This window comes from Hippoglossus stenolepis, chromosome 5 (assembly GCF_022539355.2).
Source record: "Hippoglossus stenolepis isolate QCI-W04-F060 chromosome 5, HSTE1.2, whole genome shotgun sequence".
Taxonomy (NCBI): Eukaryota; Metazoa; Chordata; class Actinopteri; order Pleuronectiformes; family Pleuronectidae; genus Hippoglossus; species Hippoglossus stenolepis.
The window spans coordinates 13134507-13157339 of NC_061487.1; the positions used below are offsets into that span (position 1 = coordinate 13134507).

Genomic DNA, 22833 nt, shown 5'->3' on the forward strand with positions numbered 1-22833 from the left:
AACTGTCTATAAAAGGTCGGAAAATAAAAACATACAACAAAATGTAAAGATCTGCTGCTTTTTTTCTTCATATATGATGAAATACTGAACATATTGTGTTTTTTTTGTTGTTCTTTGGTCAACACAAACGATTTGAACACATCATCCTTGGCTATGGGAAATCATATTTGATGATTTTTTCCTGTTTCCTGTTTTCTAGTCTATCTTCAGTCATTGGAGATTGTTTTGTTGAGTAACTGTTCTTAACTATCAATAAAATGTCAGAAAAGAGTATAAAGAAATATAATTTAATTTCCCAAAGCTCAGTCTGATACATTCAGATAATTAGTTTTGCCTAAAAATCAATTTAGAACTATATTATCTTCAAAATCCCGTCAGATATTGATGAAAAAAATTGTCATTTCTAACATTTTAACAGCTGAAACAAACAATTTTAGTGTTTAGTGTGATTTAACAATTTAAAAGCCTATTTGTACAAAGATAGTAACATTGAAATAACTAATCAGGGAATTCCCCAGCCAGGCATGAACAAACAGGATGACCACATCAGAAAAAAAAATAAAATGAATCCATGTGTGTTGCAAATGTTGTTGTTCAGAAGTCGTCCTATTCCTGTAACAGCCGAGCCCACTGAGAAACGCCTCCTGCAGGACCAGTGAGCACTGGTGACATCATGAAGAATAACTGTCGATGGATGTCCCTAAGATGTCAGGAAATAATAAAACAATCAATTGTTGGTTTGCCAGTTTTTAATTTCTAATCTAGTTGCTATACATAATTCATTGCTGATATTCTATTCACACAGAGGGTCAGTGAATGCATCTCAAAACCAAACAGGCCTACTCTACTCTCCTGTGGCCTATGTGTCCAGAGGTAAGTGGGTTGTGTGCGGTGTTTGATACCTGCTGACGTGACTCTGAGGATCTACTGCTTCAGGATAAGACCTGCATGCAGTGAGCTGATCTTATAGTCTGGCCTGAGTGCTGAAGGAAGAAGAAGTAGGGGGGTAGCGTAAGAGGATTGGATCGGCTGTGGCTAAACGGTGCACGTGCGAGCCAGACTCGGCGACCTCTGCACCACAGTGACCTCGCTGTCCCACATTCAGGAGCACCTATGAGGAGGAGGAGGGTGTGTTTTGGTCACTGTCAGTCTCATGTGTGACCTGATCACTGTTAATTAGTTTCTTTAGATGAAATGAAATGAAATAAATGTCTGAAACTCAGTAGAGTGTATACCTCTGCCAAGGTCAAACAATCCTACACATGATTGTTTAGTTCTTACAGCAGAAAAAACAATGGGAAGTCGTTTGCTGATCTAAATGAGCTCAAATCTGCCCCAGAACTAAATTATTTTTGTTTGGCAGAGATCACTTTTGTATTTTTTTGTGTAATCTTGCTCAAAATCAAACCAAACAACAAACTAGAATGGTTTGTTGCAAACCTCCACCAAGGCCCAATAGTCCCCTTATGAAACCACATGTAAATTCACTAGATCTAGTTTTTTATTTGGAGCCAAACCCAATTGCACACACTCATAAATATCAGTCCCCCAAAACATGTCTGATTTTTTTCATCAAGATCCATAATTGTTTCTGAGTGATTAATGAAAATGTTGAAGAACGCACAAAACTGGTTCTCTAGTTATTGCGTAATCCTGCCGACATATAATAATAATAAACTTTATTTATATGGCACCTTTCAAAACACAGTTACAAGCTGCTTTACAAGTTCAGAATTAAAAGATTGAAGTCAAACAATAGGAAACAGTTAAAAAAGCACATTTGAAAACAGACAAACAGACAGACAAGATAAACAGACAAACATCGATGAAACAACCTCTGAATGATCCTTATCAGCCTCATTCTTATATATTTCTATTTGTTTCAATATGTTCTTTTAAAAAAACCTGAGTTTGAAAATTTTAACAAAATCTAATGCCATGTGTTTGATAAGCAGGGAACAGCGTAATGTGAGATATTGAGAAGTAATATTTAGTTCTGTGTCCGACCTACACAGATACACTGGGAGTGGAGCATAGCAGCACAGAGTCGGCAGCCTCTTCAGCAGGACTCCTCTGTAAATCTTAACATCTGGAGGAATGAACAAGGGCAAAGACTGCTGAGATGAGACCTTCCAGCCCAAATCAGAAGTGACAGGAGATTGACAGTGAAATAAATCAGTGCAGAATAGCCAGCAACCACAGGTCAAAAATAGAGTGAGAAAACAATGACTAACAAGGAAACAACATTTTTTCTTGAGATTTAGATGAAGTGTCAGTGCTCCTCACCTCCGGTGTCGTTAACAAGTCAGTGAATGACAAGGCCTGATGGATGTGTGTGATGCACTGTGGAGAGAGGGGGACGTTATCAGGATTATCTCACTGTTTGAGCAAAGAATTTAATAATATAATAATAATCAAATGATTTGCCTGTCAATTATATTATATAATAATACAAAATTGATTTGCCTTTTAAGTGTGTGAGAAAATGTTTCACAGTTTCAGACGCTGTTCACATAACACACCTTCACACACTGTACAACAACTGGATCATGATATAATCCTGGAACTTTACATCACCTGTTTTCTGTTTTACATCATTTTATAGTTTTCATCACTAATGACAAACTGAACAGGCTTAATTGGCCTTTATATGATAAATGAATATGCAATTTGAATCCCATTATATTTATATTATATCATTATTATCATATTCTGCAGCAATAAATTAACTTTAGTATATATTTTTTATAAAATAGATCATATTTATTCCTCACGTCTCCCTCATCACAGATCCTCTGATTGCGAGATGTGATTCTTTAAGAGGGAAGCAGCTCCCAGCTCTATTCTACACATCTCTCCTTATTTGTTTGTCCCTCTTGGACATGAGACAGAAACGAGGAGAAACACTGTTGTCTCCAGGGTGGAAAACTACTGAGAGACAAAGAGCTGTGAACCACTGACGCTGAAGTCTCCAGTTTTCTGTTGAACAGGTCATTTGCCACATCAATTTAAATTCAATCTGTTTTATTACTATGCACCAGAAATACAAAGTGTGTATTCAGGCTGATGCTGTTATAGTAACATTTACATTGTTACAGAGCAGGAGGAGCCTTCGTCCAGATGAGCCCAGAGGACGAGGACTGGTGCCCTCCTCACCTGCACCATCTACATCACTGGTCAGGAGACTAGTCTAGGTAAAACAGTTTTTATTTTCTTTCTTGTGGAATACAAACCCTGTAAGTCATACTCAAATTAGCATTGCTTTTGCAAAACTGGATAAAAATGTCAAATACTATATTAATAAGTATTGTAACTGTTGTCAACAAGACCACTAATCCATGCAGCTGGTGATGTGGAATGATCCAGATGGGAAATCACTTTTCATCCTTGTAGAGCAAAGCTGAATCACGGTGCCTCTCAAGCACACCAACCTGTGTAAGGAAATCAGTTTATGTATATAATATATATATAATATAAATACAGCAAATTATAATTGCACTTTTCATTACGGTGTCAACTCAATTGAATACATATTTATGGTGGGAAATATGAATATATTCATTAAAAAATAAATAATTGCAAAGCAAATGTGTAAAAATAGTAATTGAAAAACAATTGCTTAAAAAAGAAGCCATAATAATAACCCTAATTATATACTTATGCACCTATATGCAGGTGTGTGCATACTTGTGGGACTGTATGAAGCTTCCAGGGGGACAAATACAGCAGCTGGGGATGGCAAGACGGTTTCCCAGGGCTAAAGAGCCATGTTGCCAATAAATAAAATGTTGATATGCTGCGCTAACGGTGTTGTCATCCCCAGGCTCTCTTCTAATGTGGTCTAACACCGTAACATCCTCCTGGTACTGCTGTGAATATGTAAAAGACTTCTAGGCAGTACTGGGAGAAGTGCAGTGGTAGCCTCACACAGTTTTCAGGATCCTGACCACAGCACTTCCTCTGGCTGTCTGAAAGGTGTGACCCTACAGGTCATAAGAACACCGTGGCACCACTCCAGCAGACTGTGGGTCACCATGTCTGCAGCTGTCAGCCCCTGTGCTGCTCCACACTCATCTCTTCAAGCTCAGTGATAAAAGCTTGCGAAGACAATGAGCTGCTGAGGCGTTTGTATAAAACACATCTCCACAGTCAACATCAGGTAAAAAGGGAGATTCCACAAATTTCGGTTTCACACAGAAAGAGGAGCTGGATTTAAATTCAGATACGAGCTTCAGCTTTTTGTAACATACTGAATGACTTGGATTAAACAACACGTGGACGTTAATTAAGAACCCTTATTAAAACTTTTTCAAAGAAGCAAGCAGCAGTCACAGTCCAGTTTTCATTTGGGTTTTTAAGGGGGAACATCTTCATAAATGTATGACGTTCCAGGTTTGTTAAAAAGCTCAAACCAAAATGTAAATCAAACATGTTTCTTATCATATACTTGGTCCGGAAATGTCTGATAGGAGAAGGTTAACGACCACAAAACCTATCTAACATGAACCTTACACACGCTGATATACTCCTCAGGCCTTTTTCTGTCTCAGCTACAAGAACAATATCATCAGTGTAGTCAGTAGGCTTCATTAAGTCAGTAGGCTTCATTCATTTGTATACATTTTATTTGACTTTTAATCAAATTTAAATTCACATTAACCATTTCCCTGGTCTGCAGCACTGAAAGGATCTTGGCATCCAAGCTGTTATATGACATGCAACAAGTTCCTGTTGTTTCCTGCGCTGTTAACAACCTTGACCGCAAATGCTAATATGTATTTTAAAATATTCTGAGACAAATATCTGCATTAACGCTTTAAAAAGCTTTCTGGAGGTTTAAAAGGCGTAACGGTGCAGCTCCCTTCTTGTGTCCCCATCATCATCACATTCTGCAAAACGGGGGGGGGAAATGGTTTAGTCGCTGCAGAGGACAAACAGAAAAAGCAGACATTAAATAAACATTTGCACAAACTAAATTAGAGCAGAGCAATTTGTGATCGTGCAAAAAAATTACAAATAAAATTTAGTATTATTCCCTTTATGTTCCTGCTGTTCTTATCTCTGAGTCAGTGAAGGCTCAGGTTCAAACCACAGACTGTCTATGAAGAGGTTCACACACACCCTCAGTCTCTTGCTGTCCTGCATCATCAGGACCTGAGCCATCATGGAGCAGTGGAGGATCATTTCCTGTTTTCATCAACAGATGGCAGCACACAATAAGTCATGATCAAAGCATTTGTATAGGTCTTGTTTTTCTTGACCTGGTGACTTCATTCTTCTGATTATTCCACATTTACAATCACATAGAGAGAGAGTGTGGCTCATTATCGATTACCAATATGTTCAAATCACTAATTAGTATCAAATGATCAGGACGTGTGTGTAATATGTGATTAATGGCAGTTTTACTGGTGTGATGCAAGTGAGCGTTTTGTTTATATCTGCTCTCTTTACCATTCACCCACTCAGCTTATTTTCCTTCCACCAAATGAGTCTCAGATTTCAGGCGAAGGAGAAAATAGTCCGCGGTGTGATGAGCTGAGACAAACCCCGGACACCGTGCACACGCTCCGGTGTGTGCGCGCGTCCCGATCACATGTCTGATCAGATAACCGTTCGATAGGAACATATTGGTAGGTATCGTGATCGATGCAGCCGCTGCTCAATGTGCGGTTTACATGTAGGAGTGATGTGATCCTGGATGTTTACCCGTCATTGTCACTATCTGATCAAGCGGCTTCCTGCAGCAGCGCCCCTGATGGCTGACAGCGGAACTACACAGAGGCACAGGCAGCGTCAAGTTAGACGTAATGAGGAGTACAATTACCGTCAGCGCTTTAAAATTAAAACAATATAATAAATAACATGAACAACTGGAAACTGACAGGACAAGGATGCTGTTATTTAGCAATGAAAATATTGTATTTTCTAGTTTTTAGAAGTGGTTGATAAAATAGAGGTATTTTGGAGGAAGGTTGTGATAATGACAAAAAAATTGTATTTCTGTAAATATTCGTCTTGTAGATACTGGTTTTATCTGACAATCATTCACTGATGTAAAGACTTTCAATTTGATCTACGACAAGACAGGATATTAATTTCATACTATGTGTGTGAGAAAGTAAATTGTTTCCCACTGAAATGTACTTAAGTAGAAGAAAGTAGAAAAATAAAACCACTCAAGTTCAGTACAGTAAAGAAAGATTTCCCCAGTTGCCCAAATAGTTTTATTGGATATGGTCCACATCAAACATTGCATTGCACTGTATTACAGAAAATGTGTGAAAACAGAGAGGAGCCAGGTGAACTCTGAAACAGTTTTGCTGACAGTAATCATCTCTCTCACTTATGGTATCAGATGATCCCTTCCTGATGTCGTTCCACTGTAAATAATAGGGAACAAAAATGTATGAAATGTCTGCAGTTGTACATACCAAGTCTTTTCAGTATAAAATTTGTGTGTGTGTGTGTGTGTGTGTGTGTGTGTGTGTGTGTGTGTGTGTGTGTGTGTGTGTGTAATTGGGTGCAGCTTGATTGCATTCAAGGAGAGTGTTGGGCCTTGGTGGAGGTATGCACTTTACTAAGTGTCATTCTAGTTTTTTTAGGTTTTTTTTCCATAGAAACACAACATTACAAACATTTACACATTCACCGGCATGGACCACACAACAACGATGTAGCATTAAATCTTTTGATGGAAATTCAGGCTGAATTGGATATTGCAGATGGATGAATGGATGTGAAGGGCAAGGATGGAGATGGATGGTCTCTGTTAGGCTGGTCTGGGAGGATATGCTGTGGACTGGGCGGATGGAGACTCAGTATGGGGGCTCCGTCTCAGGCACATTTCCGCCCATGCTGATGTCGGACCCCCAGGCAGAACCTAGGGAGAGACATGAGAGAAATATGCACCGGATTGAGCTGGAAAGGGACGAGGGAAGGGAGGAAGAAGGGATGTAGGTAGGAATGAGGATGGAGTAGGGAGGTAAATGGATGAGGGGAAGGAAGGATGTAAGGATGTAGGTAGGGATGAGGATGGAGTAAGGAGGTAAATGGATGAGGGAAGGGAGGATGTAGGGATGGAGGTAGGGATGAGGATGGAGTAAGGAGGTAAATGGATGAGGGAAGGGAGGATGGAGGGATGTAGGTAGGGATGAGGATGGAGTAAGGAGGTAAATGGATGAGGGAAGGAGGATGTGATGTAGGGTGGGGGGATGTAGTAGGATGAGATGGAGTAATGAGGTAAATGGATGAGGACGGAGGATGTAGGGATGTAGGTAAGGATGAGGATGGAGTAGGGAGGTAAATGGATGAGGGACGGGAGGATGTAGGGATGTAGGTAAGGATGAGGATGGAGTAGGGAGGTAAATGGATGAGGGAAGGGAGGTTGGGTCGAGAGATCTGAGACAAACGAAGCAGGATGGGTTGACCAGGTATAGGAAGGGTTGGTAATAAGAGGAGTGGGTACAGTGTGGTCTGAACCTAAGTTAAATTATTAACTTCATTTCAAAAATAATGTATTTTTTTTCTGTTGACTCCACTTGGCATCAAATGAATAATGAATCCATGGATTCTTTTATTTCTGAAAGCATCCTCACACAACCTGAACTGCTTGATCCGTCTGCACATCTCTCTCCATGCGGACAGCACTAATGTCTCAGCCCTGAAAACGTGAACTCTACCCTGCCAGCACAGCTCACCTGGTGCTTTTATTTTGTCGCGGCGTTTCCGGGCTGCTCTCCGCTGCCTGTGTGTGACGTGACGCGGACGGCTGCTCGGTGGCTGCTGCTGCAGGCGTGCGGTTCGCTGTTTGCTGTTTGCGGCAGCGCACACAGAGAGAGCCCTCCTCGGAGAAATGCCTTTTTGTACGCCCGGGTGTGTTTTTCTTCCCGCTTCTGTTTTGCGTCTTCGCCAGGGTCGGATCTCCGTGTTCGTGGCCATGCTCCGCGCTGGATTCAGCGGGCTGTCCTAGCTGCCTGAGCCGCTCCAGCAGCGGTGGGTCCGGTGCAGTGCACAGCCGGGGATGAGGCCTACTCGTTAAAGCTCCCCCACCACCCCTCCGTCGCGATGGCTGATGATCAACAACAGCCCGGCCAGAAGCCGGCCTCGGGATTAGGCTCTCTTCCAGCGCTGGTGCCGGGACTCCAGGGGCCCGAGGCCAACGCTCTGCAGTTCAAAATCAAGAATTCAATTTGGTAAGGATGTGGTGCCTCACTGTCCTTCTCGCTAGCCGTAGCCTCGTAATTAGCGTGTGTAGCTGTGGGGAGGCAGAGCTGCACAAAGCGGCCGAAAATAACACGAGTGCAACGGGGAACGTTTGACCCGCAACACGGTGACGGATACACCCAGTGGCTCCTGTTAGTGAGTCTGGGACACGGTAACGTCAGGTTAGTTACAGCTGTGGTGGTTGGAGTTGTTAGTGTGGAGCCACAGGAGGCCATGTTACACATGATCCAGCAGGGCTGCTGATGCTCAGGATGACAGGTGTCAAACCAGGGCTGATCCACACACGCTGGTCCACAGGCACTGGTAGACAGACACAGTGATCCACAGACGCACTGATCCACAGACACACTGATCCACAGACACTGGTCCACAGACACTGGTCCACAGACACACTGGTCCATAGGCAGTGATCCACAGACACACTGGTCCACAGACACACTGGTCCACACACAGTGATCAACAGACACTCACTGATCCACACACATCGATCCACATACACTGGTCCACAGACACTGGTCCACCTCCACAGCTGCTGATCCACAGTCTCTGACCCACAGACTCAGCTCTATTGATACTGCGTCCATGGTTCTTCCACAACTGTCAATTCACAATGTTAATGTGTGAAAAGGACAGTAGTGCAACACTGCTCCTAAAGGCAGTGATACAACGTGTTTATGATAGCATTAATGCCTCAGGTCTAATAGTTAGCTCTGTAGTGTTTATGTTCAGGGAGATGGAATAAACCAGGAAGTGAATTTAGACACAACCCAGACATTGACTGGAGTTTATTGTGGTGAATTCAGTTGACTGACGACAGTAGTTAAGTGAAGCGAATGATTTAGTTCATATGAATCCCCCCAAAACCAAACCATAAACTACCCTATGTAGTCCTTAATGCTTCAATCATAACACAGCACAGACCTGAGTGTGAAACCATGTCTTGAGAATTGAATGTTCCCAGCAGCACACTGGGCTTGTATGACAGTTGAAGCCACCGGGATGTTTTTTTAGAGCTGATGTTCCTGTAACCAAGCAAGAGGGTCTTCAGGGAGGTGACCCAGAAGTTGATGTTTAAGGAGCTGCTCTTCACCTCAGGTAACACCTCCTCTACAATAAAACAGAGTGGTGGCAGCATCGGGCTGTGGAGGTGCAGGAGCAGGGGCACTGGTCAGATTAGTCAGAAGAACTATTGCAGCCAAAGAAACACAGAAAGGTCCTTGAAGAAAATCTGATATAATGATAGAGTGAGGGAGAAAGTGTAGGTTGTAGCACAGAAAAACCATCTGATAGAGACCTTGACTGCATCTGCTACGAATGAAATATTCTGAAATATTGTAAATGAGAATTTTTTTTAAATCCATTTCCAAACATTTCTTAAACATTTTTCCACTCTGTCTCTTGGTTTTTTGTGTGTAGATTAATTAATTCATTAAAAAGTACACGGTTAAAGATAAAACAATTTCACTCACATTTATTGTGTATTGATACCTTAATTTGACACTGATGGTACCAAAGACTATAGAAAAAGGTCAAAGTGTTAGGAAATGAAAACTAACTTACTTTAAGGTTCAGTGTGTAACATTTAGTGACATCTAGTGGTGAAGTTGCATGTTGCAGCTGAATACCCCTCACCCTCCTCTTCCAAACATGAAAGAGAACCTGTGGCAGCCTTCAGGTGTCATAGAACTGTAAAAAACATGGCGGCCTCCGTAGAGAGGACCCGCCCCTGAAGTAAATATAAAGTATTTAAAAATTTGTATTTCTTACACACTGGACTTTTAAAATTTGATTAAGCCCTGCATGTGTCAATGTTATTTTCATTTCTGTCTTTTGTTGTGTTTCTCATTGTAGCAAATCTGTACAATCAAAAGTGGACAGCATATTGGTGAGTATCAGTAGTAACAAATAACAAAGTGTCCTTCTCTCTGTACTCTCTGTGGTAACCTAACACTCTGTCACCCACCTTATTATCATAGAGACACATGTAACCATCTATTGTTGGATCATTAGATTTGGTGTGAAGCTTAGCATTTGTTTAAAACTAATAAATAAATGCGTTTCATGATTATGACCTAATGAAGTGACTTAGTTGTCCCACAATGTACAAATAACTGACTGGAACCATGATGCTTGAATTTGCTTATCTATTATTTACATCACAGATGGTAGGATTTAGGAGGATAATAATAATACAAATTCTAAATTATATAAATGCACATTACACATTATTGACCTCTAAATACTCTTTCATCCAAATTTTGACAATATATCAACTAACAGCTATATATGATTATTTAGATATACAGGAGGGATATACACTGTATGTAAGTGTATTAGTGTTTTTTAAGGCAGTAAAACCAGATCTATTTATGCACATTTTGTCTGCGCTGAAGTGTCACACACACCTTGTTTTCAGCCACGATCAAAGCTGCATGATAAAGCTTTTGTCTATTTTTATATCACTTTTAAAACAGAAGATACAGACGGTCAGTGTGTCCTAATAAAATATCCACCTTCTTACATCAATGATGGTTACACACTGACACAGCACAGCAGATTAACTGAGTTTAAAGGACTAGAATAAAGGGTTAATTTCAGTTAAACAAAACAGTTTACTTGGTTCCAAAATATGTCTTTCACATGTGGTCTGGGTCTAAATTTGGATATAAGGTAAGATACCACAAAATATTCTAAACACTTTCAATAACTATATCAGGGGGTTGGTGATGTGGACACAATCCTCTAATGACATGCATGTAGTTTCTATTATGATTTTTAATCTGATGTTCATATACTTACTGATGTTAACCATTGACAGAGTAACCAGACCAAGCCTCGAGTGTCTTCAGTATACTAGGTACCTAAATATTAAGATACTTATCACATAAATGAAAAAATACAATTTTATGGACATTGCATTACCATAGAATAAACAGTATCGGAAAAATCCCTTACAATTTTAATTTTAATTTTATATTTACAATTATATTTCCAAAGCCTATATATAAAAAAATATGAAAACACTGGCACCAAAAACCTCCACATCTCAGCATATTTCCTGTATGTTTGGATGAAATGTTGTGTGGAACAATGCAGTTCACCATTGTACCGTTTCATTGATATTGATTTAGTATAGTTAAGTATTGTAAGTATAGTATAATATTGATATCAATGTCGGGTGGTGTTTCATGTCATGTATTTTGACGTGAAATGTTCAGTTTCTGAGAAATTCAAACCTGCCTTCCGCAACAAAAATCAAATCATGTTAATTAAATCAAACGTCTGCAGTTGCCATGGTAACCTATATACATGCTAATAGCAGGTATATACAGGCCATCGTTGAAAATCCGCGGAAGCACAAATGTAAAGAAACGATACAAAAGAAGAGAATTAAAGCTCCAACCCTGATGTAAGCAGAGAATGACTCAGGTAATTCACTCTATGCTTGTAGAGGACGCAGTGAGTGTAGTAAATAGCGTTTTCATTCAGTGCTCATTGGCTAACAGCTCTCACCTCATTCATTCAAGTATTGGTTCCCCTAGCAACAAAGAGACAAATGAAGAGGAACAGGTAGAAATAATCCATTCTTAGAAGCCAATTGAAAAGCAGAAGATCAGGTTGTGAGCCACTGTCGAACTCGTGTAGTGTTTTTAAATCGGCGTCAAATTATGAAGCAAATAAAAAAATGTCAGAGTTATTAAATCTGTCCGACCTCTGCCTGTTCATTTGTAAAGAACTAACCGACAGGTGAAATATTTATGTTATAGAGATATGCCGATACCATTTTTCCCTTCTTGATAGCGATTCCAATGCCTGGACTTTGTGTGTGTATATATATATTTATACACAGAGTACCGATCTGATACCTGTGAATATAAAAAAACTAACAACTTACATAACGTATTTAACAGCAGTATGTTACTAACCCTGTATGGAAGCAAGGATTGCTAACATTGTCTTATGGCCTGGCTCAGGTTAAACCCTCTGAAAAACAAACTGTTTTATTATTTTACTATCCAGTTTGACAGTCAGAACTGAAAAAGAATATAAATAAATGCATCTAGCAATAAACAGCAGTTAAATAGCTGGAAACTGAAGTCTTGCCTTCAGTACATGTTGGCGTTTTAATTTGGGGACTCTCGAATGTAAAATATTACCAAATTGCTGACATTTTCCTTGGCTCTGCCTACACTACCATAAGCCACTTCTTCTTCACCGCTGTTTTGAAGCGGCAAAGAAGAAGCGGTTTACGGGAAAAGAAAATTGCAGTTTTATCTTGCTCAAACTAATATACTTTAAAGATCAGGTATTGGATCGATACACAGATTTGTGTACTCGCTGATGCCATTTCCAATGCTGGTATTGGAACATCTCTACTTTATAATACAGCTTTAAGCTACCAGTCTGCGATTTATTCACTCGTTTGCATTTGAATAATCTTTGGACTTGTTTTCTTTGTGATGCTTTTATTTTCGCAGCAAGATGTTGAGAAGTTTACAGACATCGAAAAACTCTACCTCTACCTTAAGTTGCCTTCTGGTCCCAGCAGTGGCAATGATAAAAGGTACATCACACACACACACACTTTTTCTCACGTTTTCCACTTTGTGACGCACACACGCATGGCTGCTTTGTTGTGGCTCTCATTACGTTACTGGCACTGTTTGTGATTCTGATTGCTTGTCAAAAATCTTCACACTTCACAGACTTAGTTTGGGCTGATAGCTCCTAGAAATGAAATTGATCTTTTGTGATTTGTGAAATTTTTTGAGGGGTTGTTGGTCATTGGTGAGTTTTTTTTATTTTTTATTTGTTGATGATTGATTGATCATTATAACGCAAACCGCTTAAATATGTAGAATTTTGCTATACCTACCTGTTTGTGTTTCATTTGTTTCCCGACAACTATTCATCACCCCAACCCCCAAATTCTGCCCATTTGGACTGAGAATGAGAGGGGGTCCTCCACTCCTGGATTATGGTATTAAAGTTTCTGTATTAACACGAAATGATGCGTACAAGTCCCGGACACTGCCTCACCAGCTTTGGTTCTCTTATGCACCCATTTCAGTGACCAGAGTTCCATGTCATCAAGCCGCACTCAACAGATGTATGCATTCAACTGGATACGGAATCACCTAGAGGAGCACCCAGAGACCTCCCTCCCAAAGCAAGAGGTGTATGATGAGTACAAGTGAGTGTGTCATCTTCAGTGTGGGAGTCAGGGGAGGTGACTGGGAGTACGTATGAACGACCTTTTTAATCTCATGGCTGATTCTCTTATTCTACAGGAGCTATTGTGACAATCTCGGCTACAACCCACTGAGTGCAGCAGACTTTGGAAAGATCATGAAGAATGTCTTTCCTAACATGAAGGCACGTCGACTGGGCATGAGGGGCAAATCCAAATATCCTTTGATTTTGATCAAACGATCAGCAAAAGCATTTGTGTTTCAGCTGAAAAGCTAATGTTTGCCTTTGAAGTAGTTTTCTTACGCTTCCTGACAGATTTGCAGAGTAACTTCTTTTGTCGATGGATAGATTAGAAACAGTTTCAGTGAAAGATATGGACGGACTCAGTGTAAAGTCAGCATCAGCATATTTTAATCATTTCTGTATCCACAGCCATTACGTTTCAGACGCCTTAACTCCTTCTCACATACTGTTATAGTGGGTTAAGGAAGAAAGCTTTTGTTCACATGCCGTCTTTACCCAACCTGGATCTGCAGAAATCTGGTGATGGGGTAAGATTCATCATAAAAACCTTCAACTTGAAGTACATATCTCGTTAGACTTTAAACCGTTGGAATGCTCATCCACACTCTGCTCTGTCTGACTGTAGTGTGAGCTCATGGAGTCGACAGGTCAGTCGCCGAGCGCTGAAGATGAGATGAGATCTGCAGCCTGCGGACTGGTGTGTGAGTGGGCTCAAAAGGTCCTGAGTCGTCAGTTTGACAACGTGGAGGACCTGGCCCGCTTCCTGCTCAACAGCCACTACATTGGTACTAAGTCCATGGCTGCACTCACTGTTATGACTGGCACACCCACAGGTAAAGATGTCCTCTGATCTGATGTTGTGGTATTATACTGTCGTCTGTCATATCTTTGCTGCTTATTTGCCTCATGTTGATCATACCTGGAAATCATGTTTTACAAGTTAAAAGCTTAAAGATTTGAAAAAGTACTTTCCTAGTCTTATTTTAGGTCAGTTCAATCGTGATTCAGCAGTTTGTAAGATGTAAGATTGTAAAGATGCTTATATAGGCATTGTAGACAGTTGCACTAAGTTGTTATTATTTATTCCAGGGGATTGGTTTACTGTATGTGTCTGCACCTCGCTGTCTGTGCTAGTGTTGATAGATGTCTAAAATTATATGATAAATCATTCATCATCACACTTGCAATTGGATTAAATACAAATTAAAACCTAATATCAACCAACAATCCCCTATGAAACCACATTTACATCTGCCACATTTTATTTATATACACATGAATTTGCACACACTCATTGAAATTAAAGCCCATTAAATTTTGGCACAGATTTTTTATAAAATAATATAAAAAAAATCTGTGCCAAAATTGAATGGGCTCTTTGTTGTTAAAAAAACTAACAAACAGACAAAACCAACAGAATGGGGGCAAAAACATTATCTCCTAAGAGAAACAAAAAATTAAGCCCATCTTTAATAAATCATTTCAATGGTTTGCTTGACATATTTTTTTATCAGTCAGTGATATGACGTTATCAGGCAGTGTGGTGCCAATAGTCAAGGAAAGACTTTTATAAATGGGTTATTTTCTATTTTTGTATCCGTTTCGCAAGTTCGAAATCCTTGATAATACTGTTCATAACATTTTCCTTTGTTACTGTATATGTGGCACAGCAAGCTACTCGTCATAATTCCTAAAATGTTTCTTCTGTTGACAGGAATGAAAACGCCAACTCCTGTCTCTGCGTTCGTGCCCACAGCTGAGGCAAACTCCTTCCAGCCACAGGTGAAGACCCTGCCCTCGCCCTCTGTTGATGCAAAGCAGCAACTGCAGCGAAAGATCCAGAAGAAGCAGCAGGAGCAGAAGCTCCACTCGCCCCTGCCCAATGAGTGCCAGGTCAAGAGAGCAGAGGCCAGCACCCCTGGCCCCACCATTCCCTGTGGCAGCCCTGCTATGCTCTCCCCGCAGCCCACAATAGGCATCGTCGTAGCAGCTGTCCCCAGCCCAGTCACGGTATGGGGCTGAATTTTTCCCACTTACTGTGTTGAGGTATATTATTGATTCAATGTGCTTAAATTCAGTATTATTTTCTCTCTGTATTTCTTCCAGGTACAGAGAACCAGGCAGTTAATGACATCGCCCGGCCCTATAGGGACAGCGGAGGGAAAAGTGCTGCCTGTGAACTTCCAAGTGGTCACTCAGTCTCTTAAGCAGTCCCCCAAACATCCCCAGAATATCTCGGCCAGTCCAGTGGGTGACCGTCTGGCGCGACACAGCACGCGATACGCTCAAATCCTGCCCAAGCCCTCTGCCACCAGTGCCATCACGCTGCGCTCACCCCCCACCCTCCTCATCACCAACAGCCCCATAAAAACTGTGATGCCCACTTCCCACGTGAGCTCCATGAATGTGGTGAAAATGACGGCGATCGCTCTGGCTCCCAGCAGCAGCAGCAGCACAACTGTGCGTCCCGCCTCGGCAGGTGTGACGACCATGGCTGCTTTGGATGATTCCCAACAATCACACTCAGCCATGTCTCTTTCTCCTGCAGTCAGGCCCAGTGCCCCAGCCCTCACTCTGAACTTCTCCACAGACTTTAGAGCGGTGTCTGACGCTAGACACGACAATAACCCCACATCTGGCTCAGAGAGAACTGCTGCTGGGGTCAAAGAGGAGAGAGTGGCCAAGTTCAGGGCTGCCAGTGAGCCAAGCTTCCTTGTTAAGTGTTCTCTGGGACCAGATAGAGGGTTAAGGATAAAAAGTGACCCCACATCGCCTCCCACCTCTGTAGCTGTAGCTGGGACTCAGGACAGCAATAACCGTAACTGCCATGACAGTACTTTGTACTTGACTGTTGATAATCATAACTCCAATGGAAACACATCCTCCAATGGGTCATCCGCTGTTACTCCAACGTCAAAAGATCCCTGCTTAGATGCTAAAAGCCCCCGAAAGCGCACAGGCCCAGTCGGGGAGACCCACGTGATTCCTGTGAAGAGGGTGTTTATCTCCCAGCAGCCAATGGCTGTAATTGACAATCTAAAACCTGGCGTTGGTGCTGCAATGAAGAGGATCCCTCGCCCGGGAACCCCTGCCAGACCAGAGAGTGCCCCCTGCAAAGTGACTGTGAAACACACAACCATTGGGCCCACGCAGATCCTCGCACTCTCCGACTCGCCCATCACACACACAGAGGGCTCCCAGACTGTTGTCAAACCCCAGGCCTTGGTTGTGAAACCGAATGACCACTCTCTCAGCACTAACACCAGCACCGGGGCAGCTGGAAACAACCCGTCCGATCAGGCCTTGCTACAGCAGATCACTGGGGACCCCCGGGCCATACCAGCCAACTCAGGAGCACACAAAGCCTCTGTGATGAGTGACTTAAAGAGCACAATATGGGAGGAGGGACACCTTGACGAGCTTCGAAAGCAGGCGTTTGCTCAGCAGATACCAGCAGAACACAAACAAGCCCCTACTAACCAACTTTCCCTTATAGCTCAACCCCCTGAGACCTCAGGCCAGCTCACGCTCACACAGGAGATGGTTGACTTTGCAGGTTCTCAGCCCAACATGGACTACTTCCCGTTCAACGATGACGACATGACCCAGGACAGCATCGTGGAGGAGCTGGTGCAAATGGAGGAGCAAATGAAGCTGAAGGGTCTGTTTAGTAGTTGTGTTGACGTGTCTCTACAAGGCCAGTCAGCCAGCAACCAAGGCTCTATCCTGAACGCTCACCAGGCCAACACTACCTTCTACCACTCTGCCCATAGCAGTACCACTCCCGTCCAAACTCCCACTCCAACACCGACACCGACCCCGACTCCCACGCCCACTTCCGAAATGACGCTCGGGCACAGCATGACGAGAGAGAGCCCCTGCTCCCGCATGAATCCGATCACCCCTGTGGATGGAGCCATGGGTCGCCACACACCTATCAGCACTCCACTGTCCAACTGCAGCAGCAGTGTCCCCCCTAGCCCAGTGGAGTGCAGGAACCCTTTTGCTTTCACTCCCATAAACTCAAGTATAACAGGTTACCATGATGCCAGTATTGTCTCCAGCAGTCCCGTAAAGCCCATGCAGAGGCCAATGGCGACACATCCTGACAAGGCCAAACTGGAGTGGATCAACAACCGCTACAACAGCAACTCTGCCAGCCCTCTATCCAACCACAGTATTGGTATTCTGCCCAGCTACCAAGACCTGGTAGACGACCAGTTTCGAAAGCCACATGCTTTTGCAATTCCTGGCCAGTCATTTCAAGTCCAGTCGAGACCAGATGCTGCTCACTTTGGCCGCTTGACTCCCATTTCTCCAGTGCAGCAACAGCCACAACAACAGCAACAACAAACGCCGCAGCAGCTGGTGACAGGTGTAACTACTCCCACTAAACAGGAGAGCTTTGCTGTGCCTGCACCGTTAGACAACAAAGCATCGACCTCATCTGCGTCCATCACTTTCCGCTGCCGCAGCGTCAGCCCGGCAGTGCGCCAGAGGAACTTCAGCGGCAACACCGGCCCTCTGACCAACACCACGAATACCAGCACCACCACCCGTGCTGTGGTTTCTCCCTTTAACTCTCCCATCACCTCTGAGGTGCTCAGCATCCTGTCCAACAGCCAGACAGTCAGCTCTGTCCACAGCATGGCCCAGCGGAGTCGGTCTGTACCTCTGAACATCATGATGCAGAGTGAGATGCTGCCCGTGCAGGGTCAGAGCAACACCGCTAAAATTACAAACGTCCTTCTCAGCAAGATGGAAGCGGATGGGGATGATTCTGTCCGTGGCCTGGGAATAAACAACCTCCCCTCTAACTATACGGCCCGTATGAACCTCACACAGATCCTGGAGACGACTCCTGGCTTCACTGGGGGGACTGCTCACCAGACTCAGCTGCCTGTCGGCTCGAGCCCTGCTGCCTTCGAGCTCCAGCAACACAGTTACCTCACCACTGGCAGTGGAGAACAGGTGACTTTCTCTACCGGGGACAGCCAAGCACAAGCAGGACCTGGTGAGCAAGACCAGCAGCAGCAGCAACAACAGCTGCAGCTCCAGGAGAATCCTGTGCAGACACAACCACAGCTCCTCCTCCAGAGCACACAACAGCAGGAGGCGGAGGACGAGCAACAGCAGCTGGATTTCAACAACACTGTTAAGGACTTGCTGGGGGATGATGGTCTCAACCCCAGCTCCCAGTTGGTGGGTCAGGTAGCCTCGGAGCTCAACGCCGTGGCGTCTGACTTCTCGAACGACATCAGACTGACCTCAGATCTGTCCAGTAGCATCACTGACCTTAACACATTGGACACCAACCTGCTGTTTGACCCAAACCAGCAGCAGGAACAATATGAAGATTCAACACTGGAAGAACTGAAGAACGACCCGCTTTTTCAGCAGATATGCAGTGATACTGTGAACTCTGGTTTCGACTGGCTAGAAAGCAAAGACCAGCCTACCACAGTAGAGATGCTGGGCTAACGATATCTTTTACTCTGTATGGTTTCCGTTCTGTTGTTTGTTTGGTGCATATGTAGTATATCTGTTTTGAAACTATAGTTTGTTGGGATTTGTCTGGACTTTGCCATCCGTTCTGTTAAAAGTGCCAGGCGTACCAGAAAATCTCTCCTACTGACGTTTAGTTACTTCTCTCCTTTTACACTTGTCACCTGGAGTTTCAGTACTGAACCACTTTTTCTCCCTCATCAGAAATCAAGAAGCGTAAGAATTTGGTGGCAGCATGCACCTACGAGAGCAGATCTGTATGGTATCAACATAATGAGGAACGTAATCTTCCGTGTTATAGCCAATCAATAATGCAATATTTGTATTTAATGAACACTTCAAGAAAGTGAGATGGGTAGGAAATTTGGCACAAAAGACTTCACCAAAAAAATGTATGCTGTTGTATACTATTTTCAGTGTGTGCAGTTCAAGATCAACCAAATGGAAACAATATTGGGATTGTTGTATATGCACATAATAGTTGTAGTACATTTGCCTGCCATATCGGAATATGAAAAAGGGCGGCATCTTACCGCTGCCAGGTGCTGAATTTATGACATAATCTTTATACTTTTATCATAAACCAAAATCAGTGGTAAACTGATTCACATCTGAGCATTGTCCGCAAGTGAAATTTTCTTAAAACCTATACTTCTTGTACTGTTTAATATCTTATAAAGGGAGTAGATGAATCAGTAGGGAGACGATGGGAATTCAGGCCTCTTTGCGGACTATACATGGAAAGGAATCAACAACTGGCTGCCTTACTCCCCAAAGTCCAAGGCCTTATGCCATCTTTAGAGAGACTGTATATAGTATAATGTTAAGATATCTTCAGAACCATCCAGAGCTTCATCATATCAAGGCAGCTGTTACTGTGATATTTTCAGTACTATTTCTTATTCTGTTTGTTTATTTTTTTTTTTGCAGTTACAATATAGACGCGTATTGTACAGGCAAACAACTACACTCTGTGTGCCCTTAACCAGTGATGGATTTAGAGGAATTGAATATGCTGTCATTTCATGAAAACACACAGCAGGCACATGTCATAGATTTTATTGGCATGCTATACTCCCAGCTCGGATAAGAATATAAACGGTATGGAGAAGGCTTACTTACAGAAAAAAAAAAAGCTGAAGGCTGACGTGTTTGATTTGATGTCATTTTGAGATCAAGCAGAGGCGAAATCATTATGTTTGTGGAGATCCAGCCTTATTTCCATACCAAAGATGATCTGTTTGAATAACATGAAGAGATTATTACACGTAGAAACACTCCTGGCAAACAACAGGAAACGAGCAGCGTCTGATGATATATTGCATTTAAGGAAAACGATTAAGTTGCAGAAATCTTATGTACAGTATGTAAATTTGTGAAATGGTCACTGTCCTATGTTTTATAGGTAACCATGGACCTGAAAGCATGTTGAAACCATCACTGCTAGCCAGGTAGGCGCTGTGATACAGTAGGATGCTTGCTTGAGTTTTTTGGCTATTGTCAATGTTGTATAAGTCATGTTTAAGCTCCATCTGTAAATAGGATAGATACATAGAGATTTGATGTATCAAGACACTATATTATGGCCATTATTCTAGCTAAGTATGTGCCACTGAAAAGAGAAAAAAAAAGCTTAACAGATCTATAGTCGGCAAGATACTGTATGTTGTGTGTTACATTTCTGGCTCAATGTGTCGTAAAAGTAATGCTGTCTGGTCTCGCTTGCTGATTTTAATTTGTATTATTTTCTATTCAAAGATAATAGGTCTCTGCGGTTGCAGAAGTGATGTGCGCTTTGAGCAGGATCAATAGCATGGTTTTTTTTAAAAAGTTGTGATACTGTTAGCTGGTTGCAAACATCTCTGTGACAGACATTGTGCTCAAAGCCTTTCAGCAGACACTGGAAAAAAAAAAACTCATGTTTCAACAAACTTTGGAGGTTCACATTATTGCACTAAATTTTTATGACACATCTTTATGGACAAATGTAACGACGGATGCCCGCAAAAAAAGAAAAAATGACAAGATGAGTAAGGAAATTAACTGAACGGTCAGAAAATGACTAATTGTCTTGTAGCAAAATGTGCATTAATCTCAGTGAGATACACATTTCTTACTCATTCTCATACATGAGAATTTAAAGCATAGAGGGGGAAAAAAGTTAAATAACCTTTTAAAACCTACATGCTCATTATGTTGATAAATGATTGTACGCACGCATGTGTGATGACTTATGTTGTACTTTGTATCCTTGGTAACCACTGTCTTCTGTGATTTTGGGCAGGTTCTGTTAACCAGACTGGCAGTGCTAGTTTTATGAGTTACATTGTTGTGTGTTGTTTACTAAGTTAATGTTGTTCTATATGTTATGTTGACAACTGTCTCCTGTTGATTTTACATATTCTTATTTTGCTAAATGCGTTTGTGAAGAAATTTAACATTTTTCTCTTTTTTTATTTTAACAATAAGGCACTGATATTTGAATATGAATGAAGGAAATGCACCTCTTAATGTGTACAGGAGCTCCATCAAGTGGTGACTGATTCTTTACCTTTGACTGACCCAGAACCAACTCTGTTCGACTCTCTTGTCCATTTTTACCAGTTAAAAAAACCCTCCTCTGTGGTGTTGTCTGGTGTACTGCTTAATGTACAGTAGCTTGTTAATATTGCAAACGCGTTGTTTCTTTTTTTTCAATGGAAAGTACTCACTGGTGAGATTTTTAAAGTGGTTTTAAAAGCCAATAAACTTTTTTAAAGAATGTTCTTGTGTGTTTATGTGCTGATCATTTTGTATTTTTATTGCGGTAAATAAAAAAGAAAGAGAAATGAACCTTGCAGGACTTAGTTGTCATTGTAGATTAATAATATTCATACTATGCATTAATTAATTAATAATTGGTTTATTTATTAGCTTAACAATTTCTATATTAAGTTTCAGTGATCTGGTCATTTCAGGATATTAAACCTGGATCTGTCTCTAAATGCAAATGATAAAAAGACAAAAGCTACATTTTGGACTGTCGCAGCTTTATGACACAATGCTATTGATTTTTCCAGATGTTATGGTAATACTGATGTTTATTTGTTTTTGGTCACACACCGCACGCTTTTAATATCTTATCAGTCAAGTCTATGCAAATGCCAAAGCTCTCCATCAGCCCTTGACATGAGGTCAGAGGTCATCAGCTCTTCAAATGACCTCTGAGGTCAGCGGGGGGTGGCCTCTCCTAGAGACACGCAGCAGCCAATCAGAGTCCAGCTCGCTGGCCCCCTGCTCTGCTTTCCCATGGCCTCGTGATATTCATAACATGTTAATGACCTTAACCCTATTGATCACCGCCTGCCTAGCGCTAACCCCGACCTCCGCAGAACAACATTAGTCATCGTGAGTCGACAAATTTCACAAGGAATAAGTGATCATGTTTCCTGTTTGTACACAACTTATCAATAACCAAACAATGTGAAGATATAGGTAAAGATAAACACCATTACAGATGAGTCTTTATTTGAGTCACTGACAGACAATAGATCTCAATGAGAGTGAGGACTTTTTTTTTTTTTTTTCACAAAAATTGAATATCAGCATTTTTCATCTCTGTGAACTGATGCACGTCAATAAGAAAAATGATAAACACCCATTGCTGGTAAGCTACAATGTTTTTTTAATAAATGTAATTTAAATACATTATACTAGATGCATATGTTTCTTACTAAATTTAGAATAATTAATAAACTGATCTCAAAATCTATATGTGATGCATTGACTACACTACGGAAAAAACTAAACTAAACCACATCTTCCCTTCATTACCTCCTATATGTGAAAGTAGTATAACTATTACTAATACTATATTAATAATACTATGATCATAATAGTAATACT

At 41.7% G+C, this 22833-nt stretch overlaps 1 protein-coding gene and 1 long non-coding RNA gene across 4 annotated transcripts; one reads left to right on the top strand and one right to left on the bottom strand.

The window, feature by feature from the left end:
* Window positions 1–4607: 4607 nt before the first annotated feature.
* Window positions 4608–5760, bottom strand: LOC118109856. 3 transcript variants are annotated; one of them, XR_007032723.1, is made up of 3 exons: window positions 5710–5760; window positions 5122–5187; window positions 4608–4921 (listed from the first exon to the last, which is right to left on the bottom strand). It is a non-coding gene; the product is annotated as an uncharacterized LOC118109856 (long non-coding RNA). The 3 variants fall into 3 exon arrangements; XR_007032722.1 differs by having other exon boundaries at window positions 5455–5751; XR_004696862.2 differs by having other exon boundaries at window positions 5122–5751.
* A 2018-nt stretch (window positions 5761–7778) lies between these two features.
* Window positions 7779–21713, top strand: LOC118109351 (DNA-binding protein RFX7). The gene is made up of 10 exons (XM_035156405.2): window positions 7779–8195; window positions 10078–10111; window positions 12705–12790; window positions 13169–13207; window positions 13298–13420; window positions 13518–13634; window positions 13886–13970; window positions 14069–14276; window positions 15158–15453; window positions 15550–21713. Exons 1-10 carry the CDS (start codon window positions 8068–8070, stop codon window positions 18922–18924), a joined length of 4491 nt encoding a protein of 1496 aa, XP_035012296.2. The 5' UTR covers window positions 7779–8067; the 3' UTR covers window positions 18925–21713.
* Window positions 21714–22833: the final 1120 nt, after the last annotated feature.

Excerpts from the sequence above, each read along its gene's own strand:
- LOC118109351 (XM_035156405.2), top strand. The coding sequence starts at position 8,068 with ATGGCTGATGATCAACAACAGCCCGGCCAGAAGCCGGCCTCGGGATTA. Across the intron at positions 14,277-15,157 it reads TATGACTGGCACACCCACAG|GAATGAAAACGCCAACTCCT; the intron begins GTAAAGATGTCC and ends TTCTGTTGACAG. Across the intron at positions 15,454-15,549 it reads CTGTCCCCAGCCCAGTCACG|GTACAGAGAACCAGGCAGTT; the intron begins GTATGGGGCTGA and ends TATTTCTTCCAG.